General features: G+C 40.4%; 3 protein-coding genes across 3 annotated transcripts; 2 read left to right on the forward strand and 1 right to left on the reverse strand.

The window, feature by feature from the left end:
- Positions 1-2670: 2670 nt before the first annotated feature.
- On the forward strand, positions 2671-3619 carry LOC128255398 (uncharacterized). Its single transcript, XM_052984989.1, has 2 exons — positions 2671-2939; positions 3267-3619. The coding sequence occupies exons 1-2, from the start codon at positions 2763-2765 to the stop codon at positions 3495-3497; spliced, it is 408 nt and encodes a 135-aa protein (XP_052840949.1). The 5' UTR covers positions 2671-2762; the 3' UTR covers positions 3498-3619.
- LOC128255405 (uncharacterized) lies at positions 3578-4404 on the forward strand. Its single transcript, XM_052985001.1, has 2 exons — positions 3578-3920; positions 3981-4404. The coding sequence occupies exons 1-2, from the start codon at positions 3722-3724 to the stop codon at positions 4112-4114; spliced, it is 333 nt and encodes a 110-aa protein (XP_052840961.1). The 5' UTR covers positions 3578-3721; the 3' UTR covers positions 4115-4404.
- A 12127-nt stretch (positions 4405-16531) lies between these two features.
- LOC128266214 (putative gustatory receptor 98a) lies at positions 16532-18361 on the reverse strand. The gene is made up of 3 exons (XM_053002563.1): positions 17539-18361; positions 16940-17175; positions 16532-16883 (listed from the first exon to the last, which is right to left on the reverse strand). Exons 1-3 carry the CDS (start codon positions 18359-18361, stop codon positions 16770-16772), a joined length of 1173 nt encoding a protein of 390 aa, XP_052858523.1. The 3' UTR covers positions 16532-16769.
- Positions 18362-27002: the final 8641 nt, after the last annotated feature.

A 27002-nucleotide genomic window follows, 5' to 3' on the forward strand; every position in this document is an offset into this window, starting at 1 on the left:
TCTTGTCGTTCACATCATAAATATGGCCGGCCGAATGGCGGCTCTGTTTATGGCCAAGTCTCGTCAGTGTATGTCAGTGTGTGTGTGTTACCGCTTTTAATGACAATTTGTTGAGGTTTGCATAAAATTTCAACGAATTTCATTTGGCACACATTCAACACCCGTTTCGGTCGTCTTCGTTCTATACTTCGTTTCTTTTTTGTGCCCGGCATAAATTTAAATAATTTTCGCTTTTGACGCTTTCGTTTACAACTCGCCAGTGAAGTGGCCTTTGGAGTACGTCTGTGTTTGTGGTTTATGACAGGTTCTGTTGGCGTTTTACGATAGAGTGGTCAGTGGATTGGTTAGCACTCTTGGTAAATTGCCTGGTCTTTTCGGCTCAGACCATCGCTTAGCCATTAAATTTTCAATCAATCTAATCATTATCAATATATGCTGGCTCCCCACATTCCGTTTGCCACAATTCGAATGTCTTATTCATGCGCCTGCGGTTATGCAATGATAAATTTATGACCCAGCACGGGCGTGGTCAGCTCGTCTCAATGTCGCCCGAAATGCTGCAATATTTACTTCAAATCAATATATACATATATCTTTATGTCGCAATCAAGATCAAAGCCAGCCTTTAAATATACTAGCTATATAATTGCAGAGATGTGCGAAAGTGGGGCAGTACTTTTATTTTGCAGTGTGCTCGTCTGTGTTTTTGGTTTATTATTTTCCACACGGGTGCTTCGACATGACGAAATTCACTAGCCCCAAAAAACAACAAATAAATAAAAGGGAATACTACACCAAGATGGGAACGAAGACATCGACAAAGTTGTCGTCGCCTCGCTCTCACTGCTTGTCACTTAAAGCGAAAAACAATTTTTCTTCAGCTGAAGAAGTGTACGTTTGCATGTGTATGTGGAAGCTATCTGAAAACCAATTTTCGTTGCTAAATTGATGTTTATAGCTATGTAGGAGCACGCCGACGACGGCGATGAGAATGACGATGAAGATGACGATGATGCGGCCGTCGATGGCTATGATGAGCTTGTTGCGGCCACCGCTCGGCGCCCCTGATGAAGACAAAGTGCCAATGCGAAAAACTAAACGCCAAGCTCCCAAACAAGCCAAGTCAAGTAATGCCAAGCAATTGCACAGGAAAAAAAAGGGATCAGTAGTTAACGTTTTATGTTAACCAATTTAAAATTGTAAGTTTTTTATCTTTCAACGAACTTAATACTGCTATTTGAAAAACTTTGAACCTAATTGAGGCAATTTTAGAAATGTCAAGGTCACACTGCGCCAAAATAAAGTTCACCAGGTACTTTGGTAACTCTAAATGATTTTTACTTTTTAAAAACCTTGTCTGCAAAGTTGTTACCATGCCTTCCTCTTGATGTACTGCAAGTGTAACTCGCTCTCAAAATGCGGCAATGAAAATCCTTTTCGTCGCTACGCGAATCAACTCTACTCCCTAGCTTTTCCCTTCGCCCATTCTTCATTTGACAGCATTTTGATGCTTCCGCTTGTAATTTATGTGACACTTGCAGTGCCATAGATCAGGCTGGCGGGGCAAGTCATGAGACTGCTAGTTTCTCATGCCATATCCTTGTTTTTATTGGGTTCTTGCTACTTGTGAGCTGCTCTTGTGCAGACGCTTGATTTCCTCGAGCAAATTCGATCAATTGAAAGTGGCGATAAACGGGTGGAAATGACAGGTAATCCGCATTCTGCACTCAGTTAATTAGATGGAAAGGGATGTGCACATAAATAACCAATTAGGTGGCAGCAGATAACCCAGGCGTGCACTTGCAATTGCCGCATATTAATTGAAGCTCACTCGCACACATCGCCTTCAAGTTGGATCCCATTCCGCGTCATCCCCCGAAGTCAACTGAGTCATCAGCCCTTGGATTTCCTCCGAAGTCCCCTTCACATTGGGGAGTAATTTAAAACGCTGCTGCCTGTGAATGCATGTGAAATGCTTTTCTCCCGCTTACAACTCGATGCGCTCGAGTCGCACCCACGAACTGGAGTGCATCTACCAGTGCCAACGCCATTATCTTGGGCATATGTCTAAGTCAGATCAAAGCCATAATGCTGGCTGAGTGCGAGTGGGGTGTAAGTGCGGATGACAGCGATATTAGGGCCAATTAGATGTCCGTCTTTGCCGGAGAGCATCACGGCGAAACGAATTGCATTTATGACAGAGTGCTGGAAAGTCAGTTTCAGCGGTGTTCAAAGCCCAGCCCCAAGAAGCCTTCCTTGAGTTTGACAGCGATGCAGACAGATTATTATCCTCGCTAGCTTAAATTGCTTGTCATTACGACCTTTTTATTTCGTTAATATAAATAAAAGTCATCCATTAAGCAAACAGCTTCGACAGTAATAATAGTTTATCAAATATATCAATATTACTTTTGTTTATCCAAATAACAAAGGAAAGCTTTTATGAACTTCGTGTCAAATTTGAATGGTGGGGCTTTTATTTTGTAATTAAAATAATTTAGTTTTAAAATTTATAAAGAGACTCAATCGATTGTATGAAACGGTTCCTTTATGATTCAGTCACACACCTGCGACAAACAATGTCAGTAATTTTGTCAGCTATTTAAACAGCTGTTTATTTTAGTTAGATTCAGGGATTTTGAGAATAATCAACACGAGAGCAACCGTCAAAAACGCAGTGTATCCGCGTCTGTTAGACATTTGATCACATCCACTTGCCGCTTGAGGATAGAAATAAGCCATTCAATTCACTGCCGTCCATCATGAATATACTAATCTGGATGTGCCTCCTCGGCTGTTTGGCCAGTGCCAGTGGCATTTTCTTCGATATACCGGAGAAGAAGAATACCACGGGACGAGGCGATGAGACAGGTGGCATATTCAGTGCGCTTGAAGAGGCAACAGATACGATTGAGGGTTTATGGCAACACTTTAAAAAGGTAAAAATACTGACAACATTTGCAGTTTTATCAAGTACATTCGCGTTTTACACCGAAAAAGTTTTACAAAAATATAGAGTGTAAAAAATTGCTTTAGGATGAAGTTTTTTTTAGTAAGATGTAAGTCAAAAGAATATTTAAATAACACTCTTAATAACAAATACCTCTTAAAAAATCACTAAATTTGTTATCTAGACAATTGTTTTCTATTTCCCTTTACTTTTCTGTGTCACCAAAAACTGAATTCAGGTAGCTAAAATTCATAGCCTAGCTGTTTAAGATTTTCATTTTCAAAATGGCTTTACCCAAAAACTTTTTTCTGTGCAGGAAATTTTGGGTGTGCTGGGCAGTTTTAGTTCTGGCGATTCTGGCACACTTCCAATGTCAACTTCAAATGAGACATCTGGTCTACCTGTGCCGCCTACACTGCCTCTGAAACTATCAACTGAACGAATAATAACAGCAACAACTACGACGCCAACATCTACGGAATCTGGAAAGAAATCGACAGAGGAAACTACTACAATAGTCACACCCACTAGTACTTCAGCTCCATGAGAAGAAATTCTGTCGCTTAACCTTCGTATCGGCTATTGCTCGTCATTGTTTGCTCCTCAGCTGCTTTGTGCGGGTATTTAAACAACGGGCATGCAAATATACGTACCAGTCACATCACCCTACGTAGCGTGTGTTCATTATTTCTATATTTACGCAAATGTTTGAGAGCTCCGATCCGGGGCAACCCAGAAAGAGTACTTTTCATTACCATTCGTTGATCGACAATGTCTGGGCTTAGTAACTCCTTGTCCATCCTTTTCTTAACGATACAATGGCTTGGGCTCGTCCTGCCAGCGCCCACTGTGAATCATAAAGATGCATCCGATCGTCTTGTGAGTTACGACATTCAAATCGACCGGCAATCCGATGTTCTACTGCCCGAACTTGAGATTCAACTGCTGCAGGCACAAAGGCAACAGGATGGTGAGCTGGGCAGATCTACAGAATAATATAAAATTCCCTTAATGAATTGGTGTTCTTCAGATCTGGAGGTGCTGCGAATGCAATTGATGCAGCTAAATTTACTGAAGCTTTTAATTGCCTTGGACTGCTTTATCCTGTTATGCATTTATTTCTACGCCAGAGAAGAAAAATATCATCAAGTGCAATTAATATGAGAGATTACTACTACCTATAATTTTATGATTTGCTGGTTTTGGGTAACTTTTCTGCAAAGAAATTTTCGAATTTGGTTAAATCGCCCAGAAAAAAGACCTAAGATAACATACCAAAGCTTTAATTCATGTTCCTTAAGATGTATGTCTTTTCAAAATCGGATTTCTGCAAACAAAGTTATGTGTTAAATTAAATTAAATGAACAGGTTTAAAACAAAAATTCTGTTTTACTTGTTTGTCATATTTAATTCAATAATTGTTCAAATCCTTTCTTAAAGATACTATCTAACATATCTAAATTAACGTGCAGGTACTTCAAAACAAATGAGCTATAAATTAGTTATCGTAAATGAAGCTCTAATGGTTTGTTTTAAATAAACTGTTATTGAATAATAATGAGCCCATTCACGCCTGCTGTTTGTTTGGGTCCGGCTGCCATACAATATGAAGCGAATACTGGCAACACAATTTCGCCTACCGAATGCATCGTTAAATATCGACAACAGTTTGCCCTATTCGGCTATTTGTTGTTTGAACTTTTAGTTCATAAATATTAACAGCTATTAAAGCAAACAAACACACAGCCAGTTCAGGACCGGCAAACAAGGGATAAAAATTAATTTTAAAATTTAAAACTAACTGCATGCAATTTACGCGCAATTTGGCACTCGCTTGCAATGTAAAATGCATCGCAGGGCAATGGAGAAATGCCATCAGGTGGTTGGTTTTTGAGGCGGCGACTCAGCCACTAGCCTAATGTTCATTTAATTAAAAGCGGAAATTGAGCAAGTGAGCCAGCAGTGACCAAGCGGCAGAAAAGCGACGGGCCGTGGCCAAAAGAGTGTCCAAAGTGGCCGGGATGCTCGGCTCTCAACTTTTCCCAAGTCGGAGGAAATATTAAAAACGGAAAACACTTTGGGGTAACTAATTCTCACTGGCTTGCTTTCGACACGGCTTCCACTCGGCTGTCCTTTGCCATGTTTTCCTATTATTTTATACACACTTTTTTGGCAGCTTTCTTGGCCGGCAAAGTCTTGGCAAAAAGGGCGGCATAGCGAAACGAAGTTGAGTTGTGTTGAGTTGTGTGGAGTGGAAATGGAAGTGAAGTGGAGTCGAGTGGCGAGGCAAAAAGGAAGCAAGGCGGCGCAATTAGCAAGTTTACTGCATGAAATTATGAAACGCTTAATAAAAGCATGCTTGGGACGAAAACGAACGGGAAGAAAAGGGTCGAAAAGGAGGGAATATTCGTACAATATATTAAAACACAGGGCTTCACAAGTGCCGGCAAGTTAATTAAAAGACTCGCATATTTGAAAAGTTTTACCCCCCATCAGAGTTTTTACCATAGCCATCACATCACCATTACTGGTTTGCAGCCGCCCCATCATCAGCGTATTCGGGGCTGCAATTTAATCATGTAAGTGCTGGCAAATTGTTGGCTAAAATTAGAGCCAGACAAATATTGCGCATACGCCTAGTATCCGCGTTAAAAGGATGTTGCTGGCGTTGCTGTTGTGGCCGCCGTATTGCTGTATTGCTGTTGCTGCTGTAGCCAAGTTTTATGCTAATGGTTTTCGTTTAAAGCCAAAAGTAATTTATTGTTGTCAGCGGGCGCCATCAAAAATGTTGCTGCACATTCATTATGCTCTCGAATGTGTTAGTGTTAGTGTTAGTGCCTGTGTATCTCTGTGTTCGGCAGCACACTCTCATGTGGGCTTGGCGTGCATTAAATTTTAGCCAGCAAAACAAAGCCGCCAGTGAGCCTGTGAAACTTGCATGGAAATTAAGTAAGCCAGGAGAAAAAATGCAGCCAAAAAACAAAGCGAAAACGAAATGTTTTCTCTGGCGATTTCTTATTTGCCAAGGCATGGCTAAACATCCCTTAAATGTATACTAAATTAATTTAACTTAAGCATGTTGTTCATCCAGTCGGCAAGGAGAAGCAAACAAATGTCGGGTGCCTAAGCCTTAACTTAATTTAAATATTTTACTCCGGCAACACAGCGACACCATTTTTCTCTATGCCATGCTGACACGTTCTCGACCCGCTGGCCCAGTGGCTGGCCGGGAAAACTATGCCAGAAGATAAAACAGCCGCGAACTTTGCAACATGTTTACGGTAAAAACGTGATTTTCGGCACAAAAACCGGCGAGCGCTTGACCAAATGTGGCCGGGATCTCGAACCCTTTGCCAACTGTAAATAAGTTGAGTTAAGCGACGAGGCACGCGCAACGGGAGCCGCCCACAAACCAAGGCAAATGCCCGACCACAGCCATAAAAATTAAACATTTGTAGCTTTGTCACGTTTGTGTTGACACTTTCTTATCACAGTCGGAGCGCAATGAGGGCCCCTCCGGCCCCTTCCACTCCACCACTTCCCGTTCCACATCCGTTTCCTGCTCATCCCAGTCAAAAGCCAGTCAAAAGCCACCCACCCACTCGACCCGGCCTAAATATGTGCGTGTGCGTGTCAGCTTTGACTGCCGGCGTGACCCACCTGACCCCGGCTGAAATAAAACTTCAGGTGAGTGTGTGGGACTGACACCGCCTCCCCAAAGCCCCCCAAAAAAACCAGCAGAACCACCCAACCACCGAACCCACTCGACACAGCATATGCTCTGCGATTTCATTAAAAGCCGGGCAAAAGTGGCAACGTGTGGGGCTGATTCTGGATGCCAAATGCTGAGTTTGTGGCTAAGACCCGGCCGCATGCCAAATGCCAACTTGGCGGCTTCTAGTGCCAGTTTTCGGTGGCATAATTTGCGTTTTCTAATTAAATGCGATTTGGGTGACAGGTGATCTTTGCATATGAGTTTTTTTTTTAGGGAAATTAAATCTTATCGAAACTGTAGCAAGAGTTCACATATATAAATAGGATTTAAAAAGAAATCAAATTGAATTTCTGATAATATTTGTTACCATTCAAATGCAGGTATTTTTTGTTGTTTTATATTTTTTTATTTTTTTTTGCAAATCAACACTTTGGGGAGATATGGACTGTGCTTATGCGAGTTCAACCAATCAATTCATGAGTTGTGGAAAAAAGCTTATCGAAACGCGCCTGACAGTAGATCTGGCGCCTTACTGTCATCATTTCAGGAATTCGATTGTATCGCATAAGAATTCATGAAATTCTTTACATAAAAATAGCAAAAGACACCAATAGTTCAATGTTTTGTTGCATTACCATTTTCCTTCTTTTGCTTTATGACTGTATATCGAGAAATTACATTTTCTTGCCGTGTACACCACAAGGTGTTTCTGTTCTTAAATGAGGAATTTTTTTTTGCATATGGGCAAGGATGGGAAACTAGCAATTTTCATCACGAGTTGAAGGCAATCCTCACAGCTGGCGAATAGAAAGTGATTTCACTCCAATTTGACTCGACCAACATCTTAGTTTTTAATACCCCATCAGCAGCTGGCTCTCAGAGTGATATTTCCATATTTTTTGGTCAGAGGCACAAGCCCCGGAACATGCACTCTATTCCGACCGACACTCCGGCCGAGGTTTTCGTCTTCTAATGCGCTCCTCTTGCCTCCAGAATGGGCTCGATAATTTCATTTGCATATTGTATACCGGGCACTGTTGCTCCTCGCATGCTGAGATACATTTTGTGGCTTAAATTTATGACATGCCATTTGCGCTTCAGTTTCGAGTAGGGCGGCAGACCTTTGGGACATTTGCGAGGCGACTTGGCAACTTTGTTGCCATGCAACTTTAATCAGTTGACGCACGAGACCTCAAGACCTGAAACCCAGAGGCTTTAAATTGAAAAAGTTTAATGAGCATGCGTATTTGATTAAGTTCGGTATCCTTTTTAGTAGTCGTTTTGACGGTGCCTTTGTGCCCGGATGCAATAAAATAGGTGCAGGGTGCACATTGCACTTTTATTGGGAACACCCCGTCGCCCTTTTGTCACCTTTCGTTATATATAACCTGAAATGAGAGCCATGCAGCTCGAAGCATATATTATTTGAATTTTGCTCGGGGCTTTTCTCACAAAGTTTCTTGCTGTCCGCCGGCGACAAAGAAGTTGGCAAAAGTGACAAGCAAAAAATCCTGTGGCGTGTGGCAGCTTATTGCTGGCAATTCAATTAAATGCAGAGCTGCATGAAAACCCTTTGAGAAAAGTGGGTGTGTGTGTGTTTTCTGGATGGGGGTGTGGCTCATCGGAAATCCATAAAATGCATCACATGCTATCAAAGGCTCAAAAGTTTTTTTCCAAAGGTGCCAGGGCATTTATTATTCGGCAGGCGTAGTGTGCAGATTTTTTTTTGGCCGCTCACACAGCCCTATTTGTCTCAATTGCAATCAAACTTTGTGGCTCCCAGTAAGTTCGTTTCCGCATTTCGGTTTTCTTTTCCCATTTTGTCACGCAAATTGCACAAAAGTTGGATTGACTTGGGCGGGAAATTAAGTTGATGGTTTCTCCCTGCCATTCTCAAGTCCTGATTCTCGAGTCCTCAGCCACTGAGTCCTTTGTCAGTTTGCCGTTGTGTTTGCTTTACTTTTACTCGTCGAGCGATGTCAACGCCGCGTGCCTTGTACTTTACTTTCTTATTTAACTTGCAATTTTGACAAAATTTCGCAAGCATATTAAAAAGTTTTCGGCTAGCTTGTAAGTGGCGCACTCGCCTGAAATAATAGCTGGCTGCTGGTAAGGATGCACCCTTTAATTGCAGCAGCTTAAGAAAATCAAGAGTGCACACAAAACACAGGGCAGAACAAAACAGCGCAGCGACGAGAATAAGACAAAACCAGAGAAGCCCCCGAAAATGGAAAGATAAAGCCGGGCCGCAATGCACTCAAGCGCATTGACTTCCAACTCGCTTTGACTTGTGCCAAGCCAAGCGGAGACGGGCCAAAGTAGCTCGGTTGACAACCAAACCAAGCCAAACCGAAACAAACCGAACCAAGCCCAGCCGGGCCAGAGTGAGCTCTCGGCTCGTCCCACCGTGAAAATCAATTGGGCACTGCGCAAGATGCTGTCCAGGATCCCCTGCTGGGCTGCTGGGCTGCCGAGCTCCCCGGGCGACGCCTGTTTGTCTGCACTGGAATATTGGCCAAACGTTTTCCAATCCCAGAACAAAAGAGGAAAATAAATACTCTAATTAGAAATACTCTAACATTTTGTATTTGTTTTGGAGAATATATAATTTTTAAATGTTTGAAAACGCAGCGTATGAAAAAATAAATTGACACAAGCTTGAAACAAATCTAGGACACTATTTTTAATGATAGATTACGAGTTTCTTATTTAAAAGAAATGGGCTAAAGGTTCTTCAAGAAAACTATTTCCTTTATTAAAAATATGTTTTATAAAATGTTTTTAAAAACAGCTTCTTGGTACTTTATTTAAAAATTAGAAGAAAATCAAAAACTAAGCTTAATATCTGTATATATATATGAACAATTATATGAAAATGCCTCAAGACAATTTTGAAATGTGTTTGTTTATACTAAGATCATTACTTAATAGCAATTTTTGAAGATTTTTAATTTCTTTTAGTCACAATATCTTTTATTTGTTTTTTTATTTGCTTTTTAAAATGGAATTTTCAATTGATTGCATTCATAACCTTACATTATTAATCATTTTTTACGCATTTTTCCTCAGTGTAAGCGCATTTAGCAGGGATGCGGGCAGAAGCATAGACTGCAGCTAAGCTGCTTCTTGCGTGGTATTATGCATGCGTTTGTGCCTGAATATACTGTTGAAACAGCAAAAAAAAAAACCAACAATGTTTAAGTCAACTTCCGTTTCCTTTGCTGCTTATGCTAACTCTTCTTCGGATGTTTCCGTTTCTGTTTCTGTTGCTGTTTCTATTACGGCTACAACTTCTGTTTCCTTTTCGGGTTTCCTCTGCAGCTAGCTTAATTATATATGAACTGCCACACTAATTGCCGAAATGGTTGAACGTTGCGTATGCTTATCTGGCCGCCCACCAACGCAGCAACGCCCACATCACGTATACGCACCGTACGGAATGCGCCATTTGTGGCGCTCAATGATTGAATGAGTGGTGGTTGTTGTTGTAGGGCGATTAAATTACGTTTTGTTTGACTCAATACGTGTGTGCACACACACACACACACACACACACAATTGCAAAAGAGGAGAGGTCGGAAAATCTAGTACATATGCCATTTGCATTTTCCCCGTAACAGTTTGTTAAGCTCTGAACTTTTGCAAATTACATGAGTCCTGTGCCACAGGATGTATGCTGTTTACTGCCCTCGCCGCTGTTGTTTCTGTTGTTTTTGTTGTTTCAGTCGCCTGTGTGCGTACGTCTAGGTGTTTGTCTGTGTTAATGTGTCACAATCTGCATTGGCGTTAAAACCTCAGCCGAGAACCGCCCACGGACCCACCTCCTTTGGGCCCAAATGCATTTGGACAACGTCTACTGTTTTGGCACTTTCACATTGAATTTGTTATCAAATTAGTTTCATCAAATTACCATTAGCCAGCAATTTGATGCTCTACCTTATCCAGTGTGGGCTTAAACAGATCAGGAATGATAAGCTATGATCTCAATTTCATGGACTCTTACGGTTTTGCGATTTAAAGTCTTAGTAACTCTTTAAAATATTCAGAAAAAGTTATTGTTAGTAAACAGAGGTTTGGTAATGTTATATTTTGTATTTTATTTATACAAAAATGTTAATTATTAAAAAAAAAATTACTTCGAACTTGAGTCAATATTTTTTTATATTTGCACTAGAAATTGAATGATTTCTAAAGAATTTTGGTTGTGTTTATCGATGGGACAAGTACTGCGGCGGACTGTGTATCCAACAGAAAGGCATTTCGAAGCAGGCAGGCGAAGGCAAAAAGATTTGTTCCAATAATGCCTTCAGCCATACTCTGCTTAGCCATGGCTCCATTACATCCCACCCGTGACCATGCCCATCCGCCTCCAAGACAACGAGAATGGCAGTGGCAGTGCCAACATATTGCGGCAGCTGTCCATGGGAAATGAGGAGGGGTTGAAACTAAGGGGCCTTGGAATCTACTGATAAGGGGGGGGGGTAAATGGGGCGTAACTAGGGGGCGCGCGTTGCCGAGACAAGTGCATTACAACGTACTAGGTTATTGATGTATGTTTGCATAATGTAGACGGAACTATATACACGGATTCTATGCTGGAGGGAAGGGAAGGGAGCAAAAAGGGGCGTCCAAGGAGTGTATGCTAATAATGTTTGTGCTTCAATCACATGGAAAAACAATATTGAAAAATACAACTTGTACGGATGGCAGCCACGAGCAATCGTTTAGGGCCAGAGCTCAACCATTGTTTATATTGCCCGACCAGGCCCCATTGCTGTCCCTTACAAAGAGTTATGACAATGTTGTGTCAAAGTGTTATTGTGCCGTATTTTGTTGCGCCACAAAGTAGCAGCAACATTGGCGCGTTTAGATAGCCTGCAAATGATCCAATTCGGTTGGGGTTAAGCGGTCCGCCGATGGAAGATGGAGCGATTTCAGTGGGATGTGCTTGATTGAGCGGTTGCCCGAGTCCTTGAGGGCGTCGTCCTCTCGAATCCCAAGAAGGAAGTAGCTGATGCTGATATCCTTCACCCTTATCTTGAGCCAAGCCATTCAATTCCTGGCAAATTTTTCCGGTTTGGCTTTTGGCCTTGAGTGCTTTCATTTACACAGCTCGCAATGCAGAAATCCTTAATCTTTTCAAAAGCCTTTTTTAATTAGTATCAAAGAATTTCGATTAACTTACGTTGATAAAAGCCAAGCCCGGGCAAAGACAATTTAAAACCACAACTTCAGTTTGCAGAAATCTGTTTTCAATTACATAAGAGTGTTCATCAGCAAACATGGGATATGCTCAAGCTTATCTCTGCATCTCTGCATGCAAAAATTCGATTCGCTTCAAAAATTGAGTAAAAAACAAATTCGTTGGGAAAATAAATTCATATTTAACTGGCTTTGGCCAATCGAAATATTGAAATTTAATGGAAAAGCCATTGAAAAGAAGTGCCTGAAAAAAATCAGCTCTTAAGTGCATTTAAAACATTTTGGCAGCGGGTGTAGTCTGGAATCGGGCCAAATTTTCTATTTAGTGGTGCTAATGCTAATGGTTCTTGGCCAGCCAAGCTCGAAGAAGAATAAAAGAAGAGGTGCGAAAATTTCGGAGCATAACTTGTGAACCCACAGACTTGTGGGCGTGGCAGTTGAAAAGTTGGCAGGCTCGGAAATTTACGGCACTCCTTCACAGAGATCAGTTAACGATTTGCCTTCCAAATGCAGTTTTATGGTGACAAGTTGCTGCAGGTGGGCTGTGGGTGCCATTTTGAAGTTGGAAAAAACAATGACTTTAAGGTCCCTTTCATAAAGCTTCGTCGTCATTTAATCCCCATAGCATATTCATACCTTTCGAGTCTGTCACATGCTGATAAAATGGAAATATCAATGCGTATTGCTATTTTGCAGCTTGTCGCAGCAACATCAAATGAAAGTGCAACCAGCAAATAATTAAGTACGTGCTGTTGTCTCTCGTGTCGAGACGTTTTTAAGCACTCTAAAGCAAACATTTGCACAGCAATTAAATGTTTTGCATGTCTGTTTGGGTCGAGTAAATACTATCAAATGCCAATGGATCGCCTTTTTGAATTTGGATTTGCCACACCATTTTCTCAGCTTGAAACACATAGAGCCTGTTCAACTGTTCACGTGGCGCCACCGGCATTGGAATGTGCTATGTCGACAGACGGAATATGTGAAAAATGTGTGCCACAAATAAACAAATCAGGTGCTGGAGCCAGCCACCCACTTGGCTCATAATTTATGGCAAAATCTAGGGGAAGGGAAAAGAAAGAGGGTTTCAAGCCGAAGTCACCGGCAACTAAAGAACTGAGCTAACTGAAATATTGGTCAACATTTTGCCCAGTTCGATTTGTTTATTATTTCCACCCAGTTCGCTTGGCAGAAGGCCAATGCAGGAGGCAGGAAACTGAGCCGGATCCGGGCCTCGTAGACTTTTTGAGAGCCGGCACGGCCAGCAAAGCTCAAAAATAAAATGGCAGCTGCCTACGGAGCACTCTCGAGTGTACATGGATATACCATAAATATGCCAAATCACTACAGCCAATTCGATGGTTGACCTGGTTCAGTCAGTTTTGCTTAGGGCATTGGCTAGATTATTGTTTTAATTACGGCTCACTCACCAAATCAACTGATTATGGAAACTTTGCGTAATTGTTTGTTTTTTTGTATATATTGTGATAGGCTGGCCTCAGGGTAAACTAATATGCTCTTGACCATCTGTTCAATTTTAATTGGTTTTTTTTTTGTATTCAATATTATTATCATTGGTTAACTTTTTCGTTGCATTTTAATGGCTTTAGTTGATATTCGAACGTGCTTTGCTAATGTCAGAAACGTAGAAAAAAGTCATTTTGTTTATATAATCGTATTGAACACGACAATTTCAATCTGAAATGTAAGCGCTTTGTGGGTTTTTATTTTTTTTTAATTATTTTTTACAATTCGTTTTTGTTTTTTAATGATCAATAACAATGAGCTCTTATTTTTGGTAGGTAATAATATGTTATAAAGTTTAACAAATACTATGACGTTAATTACACTTTTAGACATAAGCTAAATACATGTATGAATATTATGTTGCCACTCAGCAGACACATTCCAGATTTATAGCATTAAATCAATATTTAGTTTTTGTCTAGCTCTAGAACTTGTTAATTTGTTAAGTGAAATATCGTTGATCGCAGCCTGTGTTGGTTTTGGGCCAAATGACTTGGTAGCTGCAACTGAAGGCGCTGCACAAACCTGCTGAGTCTTCATCCTTTACTCTTGCCCAGTCCTCGAACAACATGTCCAGCGGGGAACGGAAACCCAAACAATATTATTGCTGCCTTAAATTGAAGCTCTGCCGACGAGCCATTATGGGATCCTATGCAATGGCAGGACCTGAATATTATCTAGTGCTTATCGCTCACTCAGCGTGCTCGCTCATCGATGCATAATACTGCTGCAAGGTTGCGAGATTGTGGGTTATTTGTCGTTAATATGCAAACAGTTAACTGCAGCCACCGCACATTACACATTACGGTCCGTGTGTGTGTGAGCCGGTGAGTGTGTGAGCCCGTGAATGTGTGAGTCCCGGAGTGTGTGAGTCCGTGAGTGTGCGTGTGTGTTTATTGCCGAGCTTATCGTCCTGTGTGTCCGTGCCCGGCTCAAATATGGCCGGGTTCAATCATAACCGGAAGCGGAAGTTAATTGTGCACATGCTTAATGCAGCCAATGCTTGATGGTCCCGCCGTCCAATGACAACAACAATTAGCGATTGCAAATATTGTCGCTGGCGAAGATTACAAAATCCAGCCAAAAACCAACAAAAATTCACGTCCTGCTGAAGCAGGATGGCTGAGAAAAAAAAAAAAACAGAATGTAATTTGTCGCTAACCAAGTGTGTACTAACCTCATTTTACTAAAAGCATTAAAAATAAAATGTAATCACATGCTTCATAAAAGTAATAACTACACACACGCACACAGAGATGCTCGTTTCTGTCTATGATAGAGCTTCCTGCACTTCAAAACGTGCCCGACTACGTGTCCCTATAAAAGTCCCTCCGGCAAGTGTGCGAAAGTGTGTGTTTTGACTGTGTTTTTACTCTAATGTCTGTCACTGCCAAGAAGTAAATACACACTGCGTTTATGCGTGGCTAGTTCATAGTAGGTTCCTAGACTTTTTCATGAATTCAACCCAATCCAAAAGGTGTCTAAGAAGTAAACCACACTTACTGACATTTTAAAGAGGAACTAAGTGGTACCAAAACAATATTAGCTTTCTTTAAGGTTAAAACGGTCTCAAATTCGTTCAACGTATAAACGTTGTAATAGGTCTGCCATTCTTGCCATTGTCTATGTCAAAAAACTCATAGCAGCGGGGTACTGCCATTGTCGTCTATATGCATTAATGTGCGTGAGCACATCTGATTTTTATGAGACGATTATGAGTTGCCTTTTATTATTTGCCATTGGGTCTGCCAAAGTGTTGCGGCAACCGCTTTTGCCATTCGAATACCGACTCGATCGTTGCTTCAAGAGAGAAATTCTCAGGCATTAATTAGAGTCAATGCATAAGCTGTCTTCAAGAAGGAAAAATACCTGAGCGAGTTGGCGAACAAAAACGTTTTCAGGTGGCTCTAAGCCATTGCAGCTGCAGCCGGCTTATTTAAGCTCTCGTCGATGGGTGAAATGAAAATCTCAAATGACTTTGCAATCTACCTCACACTGACACTGGGAATGCACTGAGGAAAAACTACTGCTAATAGAACATCAAATAAAGATAGTTGAATTCATCTTAAACAAGAAATTTCGTTTTGTCTTTAAGAAAATACTAATATATAAAAATTAATTTAAGAAATATTGTAAAAAATATTTGCAAGTTAATAAACTTTAAGCGATTTCTATGACAAAATATAATTATTTGTAACCACATTAGACCAAGTTGTGTTTCTATTTCGGAACTGATATTTTGCACAGTGTGCAGTCCGCTACTAAATGCCAGTGTCAAAGAAAGAAAATTTTAAAGCCGGTTCAGAATTTTGGCTTGCTTGTGTCAAACGTCAGGCAACTCGTTTGGAGCTTTAGCCAATAACGAAGAGCATTGTCATGTCGCATATGACAGCAAAAAGTTGCAGTTTATTGGATCCTCCACTTGGGCGAGAGGCGCTGGGGGGACTTCTTTGTGGAAATTTTAAGCCAGGCCCAAATGAAAGGTTCATCTTGATTAATGGAGAGCCCAACAAGTTTGAGATTTGCCGCATGACCTGAGACACGATTCGGTTGGACCTGACATCATCCCCCATCCACTCGATTCTGTTCGATTTATCATCAACCTTTGGAGATTGGCCTAGGTCCCGACTCAAGGCCTACTCGTGCGGACATATGAAGAAAGTCGGAGTATTATGTATGCTCACTTGCCCACGAATCTGTGCGTGGCAACAATTGCCAGGGGGGCCAACTTCAAGAATGCTCACATCCTTACACTCTAAAATGTTAGTTTTTTCTTAAAATACTGAGATACTTGAATCATTTTCCTAAATTATGAAATATTTTTAAAATTCATAATGATTATATTGCAATTATAGTTAGTTTAATGTACTAAATAATCTGAATAAGTTTGTAAGTAAGTTATGTAAAGTATGCACCAATAAATCAATAAAACCTCATTGCAATTAAACATATTCTACATTTGGTTTAATATTAAAGAGCTATTGCTTAATTTTCTGTTAGTCCAAAGAATATAGTAACAAAATTTTAAAGTGCACACCATACACACACACTCATCCGCTTGGGCCCCTGACAAATTGGCCATGCGTGGCTAACAAGACCAAACATGGGCTCCCGTACCGCACCCCCTTGGCTCCCCTTGGTCCTACATGAACGGTCAGTGGCCGCTGGCAAAAGTTTTTAATAGAATTTTTAAGCATGAATAATTATGTGAAGAAGACATTCTGCCAGCTGCTGTTGCTTGCTGCTGCTTTGATTGCCCGTTGTCCTTTTTTGATTATGCACGGGCAGACATCAAATTTGCTAATTAGGTTAATTGACTTTAATTTAATAAGCACGCGACTAGACTGCCCAACAAATATCGATTCAGAAGGCCACTTAAATGGGGGCACTGGGTAAGGTTGTTTGTGCGAGTTTGTTGAGGTTGCTGGCCCTGAGGCTGATGCTAAATTGAATGCAGATCACAATGTAGCTTATCATTCCGAATATGAACTGTTGGAGAATAAAGTACACTTAACTCTTGTATTAAAGCAAATAATTTACCTTACCTTGCCCAGCATTTCTGTGGTGATTTCCACCAATCCGCCTGCACTAAATTGAAATCTCTCCTGACTCAATTGCAGGCAAAGTCTTCTAAGAGCCATATTCAGTTGACCATTGCGTCGATCTGTGGTGATTGTGTAGAACATGGAGCTCAACTTTCGCTGCATTGCATCGCAGCGTGCGCAAATCCAGCAGGGCACTACAATTTCCAAGATTTTGATGCACTCGTCAATGGCGACATCTACCAATAAAATATTAGTAATTAATAACAAAATATTATTATTATTATATAAACAAATTTTCGGAGTAATTTTTAAAGTTTAAACTATGAGTTAAAATGAATTTTTAGGATGTGTAACCATATACAAACATTAAACAGTTTGAGTGCTTATGCGTACCTAAAATAAAGCGACTTTAAATGTTTAGAGCGTTTATAACAGAACTATTTTGATTGTTTTTAAAGAAGTTACTGGTAATTCACAAAAATGGGGGAGTCACCGAAATCACTAAAGATCTTAAGCTATTGATTTTTGAATAGTTTGTAATCACTATTAATTTCTGTGGCACCCCCATAAATTTCAAATTTATTTTTGCTATTACTAACAATATTGGATGGACACTTTTGTGTGCTGCACTTTGCTGAGGTATAGCCAGTAGGGCAGTGCCGAAGTGTCCAAAAAGAACTTCATGAGCAGGGTGATCAGGCTCAGCCGGAAGTATCGCTCCAGACACCGGATGGATTGCCACAACAGGCCATGGATCCTTTGCAACTTGGCTAACTTTTCCAGCGACAAACGGCGGATGGACCACAGCTCAAATCGCGTTCGGTGCAACTCTTCCAGAACATTTGAAGCTCCGAGGACCAGTTCCTGGTAGAGGAACAAAATCACGGCACAGTACAGAGTAAACTCTGAGAATCGAGCCAGCAAAACTAGTTCCGAATAAAGGGCATAGCAGGTAAGAGCGCGATTGACGACCGCAGTCATCACGATAAAACATAGCCAACGTATGATTAGAGATCCGTAAATGGTATTGCAGTAGGCACGAACCCGATCCATATTACCCTTATCCGGTGTGCCCAGATGCACACTGATCTCAAAGTAGATCGTCTGCAGCTGTCTGTCGACATCCTTGCAGCAATATCCCCAAAGCAGCTCCATCACAATGATCAGGTGACTAGCAGCCAGTGCCGTAAAGTTAATCAGATCGATGGTACTGGAAAAGTGATCGTTCAGAAAATCGTAGTCAAAGTCATAATCAAAGCAGAAGCGCCAGTAGCTCGAAGCGCCCACCGCAATCACAAGGCCCACATTGCAAAACACTTTTCCAAACAGTCTTTCCTCCACCGGCAGCATTCCCAAGCACTTCATCAAGCGACGCAGGCGAAACACTGAAGCCGTGTGTAGTTCTCCAGGCATTTGATCCATGACTGAAGTAACCCCTTTATGGGGGTCGATTTTTCAATTGGCTAATTGCCTTTATCGGACAAGCGAAAGCCAAATAACATTTTTTTGCGCTCCTCGATAAATTGCTAGATTATGGACGACAGTAAATGTAGTTACGATGCGAACCAAGAGCGTACTATATAATATAAACAAAATCTGCTGTGATGGTCCGATCACCAATGGAAAGGTAAGCCTAAAGGAAATTGGTGTGCATACCAAGACTTTACAAAAAAGAATTAAGACGCATAGCCATTAAACAGAAGCAGAAAATTATAAAAAGTGTATTAATTTAGTCGAATGTTTAATAATTTTTCGTTACAAAATTTGATACCACAAATTTTGTGTGTTAGAATGACAAATGATAAATAATTATGTATTTTATTCATTAATATTATTATGTTGAATTTAAAGTCCGTTTTGAATAATTAAATATCATTTAAAATTCCAAATTATTATTTATTATTGAGGCCCGATTTCTTATTGTTAACGGCTTGGATATACATTTCTTACGTTGAGGAGACATTGAATTAAAGTCGGAATTAGATCCAAAAAATCGCAATGTTTTTTAAATGAGTCTAATCTTTTTAAAAACTCGAGCCTTGTCTAGAGTGTTCGGCACACAGACATTTACGAAAAATGTTTCAATTTCTCGTCCCCAACTGAGGCTGTTTGGGTGCTGATAAGATCCTCTTGTAATCACCCGAAATGACACATTTCCCATTCAAATTAGCATCAAAGTGATGCCGGAGCTAAGTGGAAGCAGATGCCCCAGTGCCCATAAGTGAAATGATTTGTTAATTTCATTCCACCATCCATGCTGACACACACACAACTCACAACTCATACTCTCATACCCTCATGGGGGCGATGAAAATTGCTTATCAAAAATATGGCAAGGGGCGTGCCAGGCGGGAGCACACATAAATTTGCATGCCTTTATTCCTTTATTGCAACCACTACGAAATGCGGAGTCGGGAAAACAGGCGCGATGGCAAACAAAACGGGGAAATGTACAAACACGCATACGATGGCAGACTCTTACATCCGCTTTACTGGTTTTTATGCAACCACCGCGGCACTTTGTTTGCATACTTGTAAAACACCTGCAGAAAGAACGCCTTTGGCTGTAATATCTGTATGTGTGTTTGTATGAAGTAATGACTTAATTGCCTCGCCCTCGCCCTTGCCACCCAAAAACCCAACCACCCAGCCAGCCAAGCACCTTCGCAATTGATCCAACCGCGAATTTCTGTCTGCCAGTGGGCTTCATAATTCTGCACAGGTGTCGAGGGCGCTTTGTCTTTGATTGTTCGCCTGGAGAGACTCTAATCTCTGCCAGCCACAACATCAGCCTCAGGAAATTCTGGGGGGCATGGATGTACATCTGAAAAACACCAGCGTGGGCACTTGAAGCGGCTAAGACCTCTGGCCTGGGTTCAATTGAAGCAATTGTGCAGCGTTGATTTGTATAATTTTGTAATTTGTATACCGAAATTGTGGCCACACATGTGCAGGAGTTGGGAAAACCATTTCCCCGTTTGGGGGTCTAAACGTGTATAAATAAATTAAATTGTATATGCGAATAGGATTTTTTTGCTGGGGCGGCGCAAAAGTTTTAGAAGAAATTTTAAAAGTATTTTTGTGGAAATAACTACCTAACTAACTGTTATGGAATTTAATTAATTATTAAACATTATTACACTAATTACATTTCAAGCTAACTTTCATTTTTGTAATTAACTAAATTCTGTTAATGCAAAAATATTTCAAAGCCCGTTCTGTGAAGTTTTATTTGCTTTTTATTTACTTTTTTTAATTTTTGGCAGTGCTTGGCAAATATATCGAAATATTTTAATAAATATAACCCAATTGTTGGTTTATTTATAAGTTAATTATAAGATTTCAATTAGAAGCTTCTTAAAAAATATTAAAAGCTTTTCTGATTATATTTTCCGAAAGTAATTATAGAACTCAATATTAATTAATTTTAAAATAAAGGATTTTTGTAAGTTTTAACTAAACTTTGAACATTGGTTATTCAGATTATTAGTCTACACATTTTTTAATTTTACAGGATAAATGAATAAGATAGGTAAATGTAAGGCTATTCATCAAACTCCCCAATCGGGATAATTCAGGCAGCAGTTGCTAAATGTAATTATCGAAATATATTTGGTGGAAGAGGCGTCTATATGGTTATGATATGCCTAAGGCAGTGCCATTACTAAGTGCCCTGCACGTGGCCGCAAGGAGTGCTGACTTTGAGTTTCCGTGAAGTGGGTTGGATAACTCTGGTAATATATATATATATATATAGAATAAACGAATACAGACACGCACCCCTGGCACAGATGCTGGTGACGACTGAGCCCCAGCCCCAGGTAACTCATATGTGCCCCTCTAATGTAAGTCATTCCGTGTTATCTGATTTTAATTTGGCACAATTTCCCTTTTCGCACCTGTTGTGACCTGCGCACCTTTTTCGTCAGCCCATTAAAAGTATGCAAATATAAATATGCTAATTTGCTGAAAATTGATTTTGCAATTTAATTGAAAATTCCAGAGCAGTCTTGTTGTAATTGCTGTTGCTGCGGTTGTGTGTGTGTTGTTTCCGGGGGAGAGGTGTGAGTGCTCTACATGAGTCTTGTAGCTGCGGTTGTTCGAGCAGCTGCCACAAATTGCATAAATACGAACAATACTCGCAACATTTCCATCCTTCGCACATCATTTGCAACTTTTTGGGGCTAGGCTGCTTTTAATGGCATTAAAATTGCCAAAATTACAACACGCATCACACACAAAGCTGGCAAAGCAGAACGAGGAGGCTGCTGTGCTGAAAATCAATAAGAACAAAGTTCAGTTCAGTTTAGAGCCATTGGCACTCTTTGACAAATGCTACGCTTGATATATGGCCCCAGACTGGCTCAATAAATTTCATGTCGCTTCTCTGTGTTGACTTGCAAAAATGTCCCTCATTTGGGGGGCGAGCAAGTGTGATAAATGTGCGGCATTTGGCGAGCAATGCAAACATGGCACCTTAAACTACAATCAAAAATAATTGCATTTTTCACAACGCAATCATTATGAGAGATGGGCAAGAAAAATGAGTGGGGCCAGCGAAAAAAGCACGGAGAAGTCAAAAGTCCTGACAATCCCTGGCCAGACAATTGCAAAAAGTCAGCGAGATGGCAGCTAACATGGCCAGCTAAGTGATAACAACACATACAGTTCTGGACAATATAATAACATTATACGTTAAGAAAAATTACTCAAACAATTACTTAAAGAGAGATTACTATATAGTAGCTACATAACAGTTTTTAAGCTTTGCTAACCACTTTCCCAAAGGATAATATAAAAAAAGAACAAAAAAAAAAACTCATTTTAAAATGTAGCTTTAAATATTTTTTAGATTAATGTTTTATATGCCATCATTAATATGAACAAATTTAAGAAAACTTCAGTTAGCCATCCCATTAAGTTAATTTTATATCTACCAAGTATCAAGAATAATCGATGCTATCATTTTCACCACAACTGTGCGTGTGTGTTAGTTTGGAAACATCATTTATCTTGTCTTGGCAGCAAGTCGAAGTCGCCTGCAGTCTCCGGACTCGGAGCCCCAAATCGGACAGGACCTTGCAGTGACCGAGACAACTAAAAATATATTTTCTCTATGGCCATAGCTATTTATTGCCGAATTCGCTTATTTTCTCTTCTTATATTTCTCGCCCATCGCAGACGGACTGGAATGTTTGGCTCTATTTTTCACTATAATTGGCAAGGTTAAACGGGCAGGGGACGGAGTTCATTGATATCAACTGGAAACTCACTTGTTATTGTATCGCATTTTTGCTTTGGAAAGATCGCTGGGACAATTATCAAAATAGTAGGGGATTTGAAGTGTAGTGATAGCTTTGTGCCTGAGTTTTCCCTTTCGATTTTCATTTTTTTTTTTTTTTTTGATTTCGCTGGTTGGTTGGCAGACGGCGCAATTAGGCCAGCAAATTCGGAGAGCGAAACGCAAAACGGCGAAATGGCCAACATGGATGGCGGTTTTGGGCAGCACCCGGCTTCACGCTCACATCCAGATACACCCACACAAGGACACCGCCCTTAGTCTCTTTGGGGCAAACAATCGAAGATTTATTGTCCCCCGGCGCATTCTTTGGCACTGCGAATGTGCAAATTTGCGCTGAAATATAATCCCACCAGAAAGTTGTGTAGGCAGCGCATATAAGTGTGCTATACTTTCGCCACAAATCATAATCGATTCATTGACAAGTCGAAGCTTCATTGTCCCTTCCTCAGACCCATTTGTTCAGACTTTCTTAAAGAGGTTTAATACTGGATTATCGTAAAAAGGCTATTGTAAATTTGAAAACAGAATATTCGGAATTTAATTGTATATATCTTTTTTATTTTAAAGTTTTTCAAACGTTGCCACAAAGAGCTTTAAATTCCACAGACTTCTATTCATAACTTCTCAGCTTTTAGACTTTACTTGATTTGGCATTACAGTGAGATAATTTACGCAGACGGGATAAGACGACTTAGGAATTGCCAGCACAGTGTTTTCATCAATTGTCCTGCTCCTTTGGAGGTCAAGGACATGTCGAGCTTTTAAGCCGATTTTTTATTTCTGTCGTCTTTACACATGATAAGCTTTCGGGCCGACCATTGAACATTTGCGAATGTGTTTGAAATTAAGACCGATATACGTTGAGACAACAAACAGCTCAGATGACTGCCAAGGTGACAGCATTATATTCGGGCGCTAAAGATTTTTGCATGAACAGGTACTAGGTGGCCCCAAACAAGGACTCAAATCCGGTGTACACCAGTTCTCTTCAGCTCGCTCAGCTTTTGCCATTCTGCTGCTTATTGCTATTTACCATATTTGCGCTTATTTGTTTGTCGACTCTGGCAAATATTTGAATTTGAATTCAAACGTGCTTGACACATAATACACCGCCCGAAGCCTCAGTATTCGTAGCCTATTTCGCTGCGCAAATATTTTATGAATTTCAATGCGCCAACATCATTGTGGGGGCGGAATGGAATGGCAGCGGATGGAATGGGATGAGATGGGCGTGGTGCAGCTCGGCAGGTGACACAAATGCGCCAACGAATAAAAGGCAACAAAATGTGAAATTAGTTTGACACGTGTACCTGGGCGATGGAGAAATAAAAAAAATAAAGAATACCCGAGTACAATGTCAGCTCGGCTCAGACATCTGCAGAGATTTTGCGTTTGAATAATGTCGGTATAAGAACTCTATGCGTAAAATGCAGAAATGCTGACGGGGGAATTCGTGTCGTTCAAGGTTGAGTTGGATTTGAAATCGAAACTGAACCTAATTATCTCTGTAGCTCTCTGTGAACAGAGATTTCTTCAGTGGCTGAAAGCAATAATTCCATCTGGTTTAAGTACTGTGATTTTCACGTTAAAATAATTTTTCCCTTTTACAATCAGTAAAATCATTTCATTAAATATTTTCCCATCTTAATTATCCAGCCACCTTTGTGTGGCTCTGCCAACATTTACGCATATTGTCAAGGAAATATCTGCAGAGAATGCTGAAAGCCGTTGGTATTCCTTCGTTCGGTCATGTGCTTTATGAAGTCTGACAATCGCAGACGTACATACACATTTCACCACAAATCTACTTAAAACGCAATTAAGTTGAATGCAAATGCTGCTGGGAAGAGCGAAAGCGAAGACCTCCAGTTAAACAATGGCAAACAGAATAAAGATGCAGATGCATAAGCACTCCATCCCTCTCTCTCCCACTACCCCCCTGCATATGCAGACAAACGTAATTTACACAATAATATATTCCACGAACGGAAAATAATAAAGAAGATGCTACCGCTCTTGATAGGACTGCAAGAAAAACTATCAGAATAATCTTCGCGGTACATTTCTGAGAAAAGTTTAAATATTTACACTGAAAATTATTGAAGAAATAATAAGAATTCAACATAGTGAAATTCATGTCACAAAAGAATTAAAAAGCGACCAAAATAATTATAATTTATTATATTTTAAACAAAAACACTCACTCTTTGAAAAAACTTAAACTCTTTAAATAACTTAATAAATAAACAAACATCAGCTTTTTCAACAGTTAATATCAAGCTTGCGTTCATAAATAGTTCGGCTACCTATGAAGAGTTCTAAACATAAATGTTTAATCGGTTTTTGGTTATTGTACAAACTGTTGGCCGTAGTCCACCTAGTCTATTTTCAATCCCCTTTGTTGACAGTGGTGTATATAAATACAAAAAATTCAAGTTTTATTTAGTTGTGTTTTCAATCGAAAAAGACTGAAATTTTATTTACTGATCAAAAAACAAAACTTACAATCCAAGCGTTATTTGTCGTGGGGAAAATAAAACTCATGGAATAATCATTATTGTGGTGCTGAATATAAAACGCAACAATAAACCGTTATTTTTTGAGATACTTTACATACATACATACTTTTATAATAAAACAATGGTAGGCAATCATTTTTTCCAGTGTAGCACTCACCTAGAACTGCAGCATATGCCAGCTGCCTGGTAGCTATCTCCCCCACTTTTCGCCGCTGCTCGCTGATGACTTAAAAGTTAAATTGTTTTTGAATAAACTTGAATCAACTTTTTGGCCAAGGAGAAATGAAACGGGATGCAGACTGCTGGTGGGCGAAGGGAAGTGGCAGTCGTTGGGGTGAAGCTCAACACTTCAAGGTTGTTGGCAATTTGCAAAACATGGCCAGGTAATTGATACGAGTACAGCAGCTGACAGAAAAAAAAAGAAAAAAAGAAATAGGAGAAAGCAGTATGGGAAAGAAGTCCCGCAAATTTGTGGAAATGCATATGGCAAATTGTTTTCAAGTGAGTGAGGAAGCGCGTGAGCTCCTTGCAAATTAATTGTGCGTGCTGCCTGCCAGCCTGCCAGCCTGCCAAGCCTGGCCTTGCCATGTCAAAGTTTTGGCTTTCAATTGCGAAAATTGCGCAGCACGCCTGTGTTGGGGCTCATTAGGCACTTGTGCCGCTGCTTTGAGGGCCTACGATTGCGAATCCGAGCTGCTGAGTTGGCCAAGGGGAGTGCATTATTCCCAGAAGTTTATAAAGCCGTTCGTACACATGCCAAGTGTTGTGAAACCGGCAGTTTGGAGCTTGGAGTTGGGAGCTTGGAGTCTGGATCAGAGGACCAAGACATAAACAAACGACCGACCAGCAGTGCAGCCTGCTTTTTCGAGCAGAAGCGAAAGGAATTTCCTTGCCATAAATTCACTAAAAGCTTTTGCAACGAGAATTTGTAGCTACCTTCCGCTGACAACATGGCTCACCTGAATGGGGATAGGGTTCAGGTGGCTGTTCAGCTGGTGGAGCCGCAGGATCTTGCCGCCATGGGGTGCCCAGTTCGTTGCAGTCGGACCATTTTTCTCGCCCGGCAGCCAAAGCGAAATTTACGCCTCTGCCTTCATTATTATTGCACTTTGCCGCACACACAAATGCTGTTGTCGTTTCTCAGACCCCCATTTTTGTTGGTGGGGTTCGGGGATTTGGCGGTGGTTGGCGGTGGTTGGCGGTGGTTGGCTACCGCAGACAATTTGGCAAACGTGCTAAAGAAGTTTCTAAATAAAAGTGCAAACTAAATGAGCATTTAGTGTGCTCGCGTCGTAAATTCCTGTTGAAATATTTCTGTCGTCTTACAATTTAGCGTTGCCAGCTAACTTGACTTGTGCAGTTAGTGAAGTTGGAACGCTTAAAGCTATTATTTTACCATAGGCTTTACAAACTAGACAAAGGCCAGCGAGAAATGTTTACCGCAAAAAGTGTAAGAACAATGAAATCTCAACAGGGCTTAAACAGCAACTGAAATTATCTCTAAATGTCACATATAACATTGAACAAATATACATAGAACTTCTAAATTTTGTATAAAACCGACTATGAAGACTGATTAAATGCAATGAGCTTTCAAAAAACAGTTTTTTATCTTAATTTTAAATAAGATCTACAATGACACATGATATGGACTCTCTTACTGAACAGGACAAAGTGGAGTAATTTTCATTTTGCATTCCTAACTTCTGGCTTTTTCGACCATAATGGGACGTTCCTGTGGAGGAATCAACAGAATTATTCATCCCGACGAACTGGTGCAGTTGAAAATTCAAATGAAATGAATGAAATTATAAAATAACATTATAATGAAATAAGCCTAGATACTAATATTTTCGCTATTGCTATGAATAACTAACTAATATTGATTGTGTGTTCACATAGAAATTTCTCTCATAAAACCTCTGTAAATTCGTGTTGAAATGTTTCAGTCGTCAGGTGGCTGACTTGACTTGTGTCGCCTCTAAACTAGACTCTTAAAGCCTTAAATCCTTTTATTGCCACACGGCGTATGCGTTATGCGAGTGCTGCGACCAGGCATGAATACGTTTGCATTTTGCATTAATTATGTGCCAGAGTGTAGGGCTTTGACAGTGTTAAGACTGCCTCGGCATCACTCACGCTAGGCACAATAAAATGGGGTAATGAGGCGCAGCTGCCATGGCTAAATACAGGCGTAGGCACACCAATGCGGGGCCACACACACGACTACACCTTTTTATGT

This window comes from Drosophila gunungcola, chromosome 3R (assembly GCF_025200985.1).
Source record: "Drosophila gunungcola strain Sukarami chromosome 3R, Dgunungcola_SK_2, whole genome shotgun sequence".
Taxonomy (NCBI): Eukaryota; Metazoa; Arthropoda; class Insecta; order Diptera; family Drosophilidae; genus Drosophila; species Drosophila gunungcola.

Coding starts and splice junctions, on each gene's coding strand:
- LOC128255398 (XM_052984989.1), top strand. CDS start 2,763: ATGAATATACTAATCTGGATGTGCCTCCTCGGCTGTTTGGCCAGTGCC. Junction 2,940..3,266: donor TATGGCAACACTTTAAAAAG/GTAAAAATACTG, acceptor TTTTCTGTGCAG/GAAATTTTGGGTGTGCTGGG.
- LOC128255405 (XM_052985001.1), top strand. CDS start 3,722: ATGTCTGGGCTTAGTAACTCCTTGTCCATCCTTTTCTTAACGATACAA. Junction 3,921..3,980: donor GGCACAAAGGCAACAGGATG/GTGAGCTGGGCA, acceptor GGTGTTCTTCAG/ATCTGGAGGTGCTGCGAATG.
- LOC128266214 (XM_053002563.1), bottom strand. CDS start 18,361: ATGGATCAAATGCCTGGAGAACTACACACGGCTTCAGTGTTTCGCCTG. Junction 17,176..17,538: donor AAAAGTGTCCATCCAATATT/GTTAGTAATAGC, acceptor TTTTATTGGTAG/ATGTCGCCATTGACGAGTGC. Junction 16,884..16,939: donor CCACAGAAATGCTGGGCAAG/GTAAGGTAAATT, acceptor ATTCTCCAACAG/TTCATATTCGGAATGATAAG.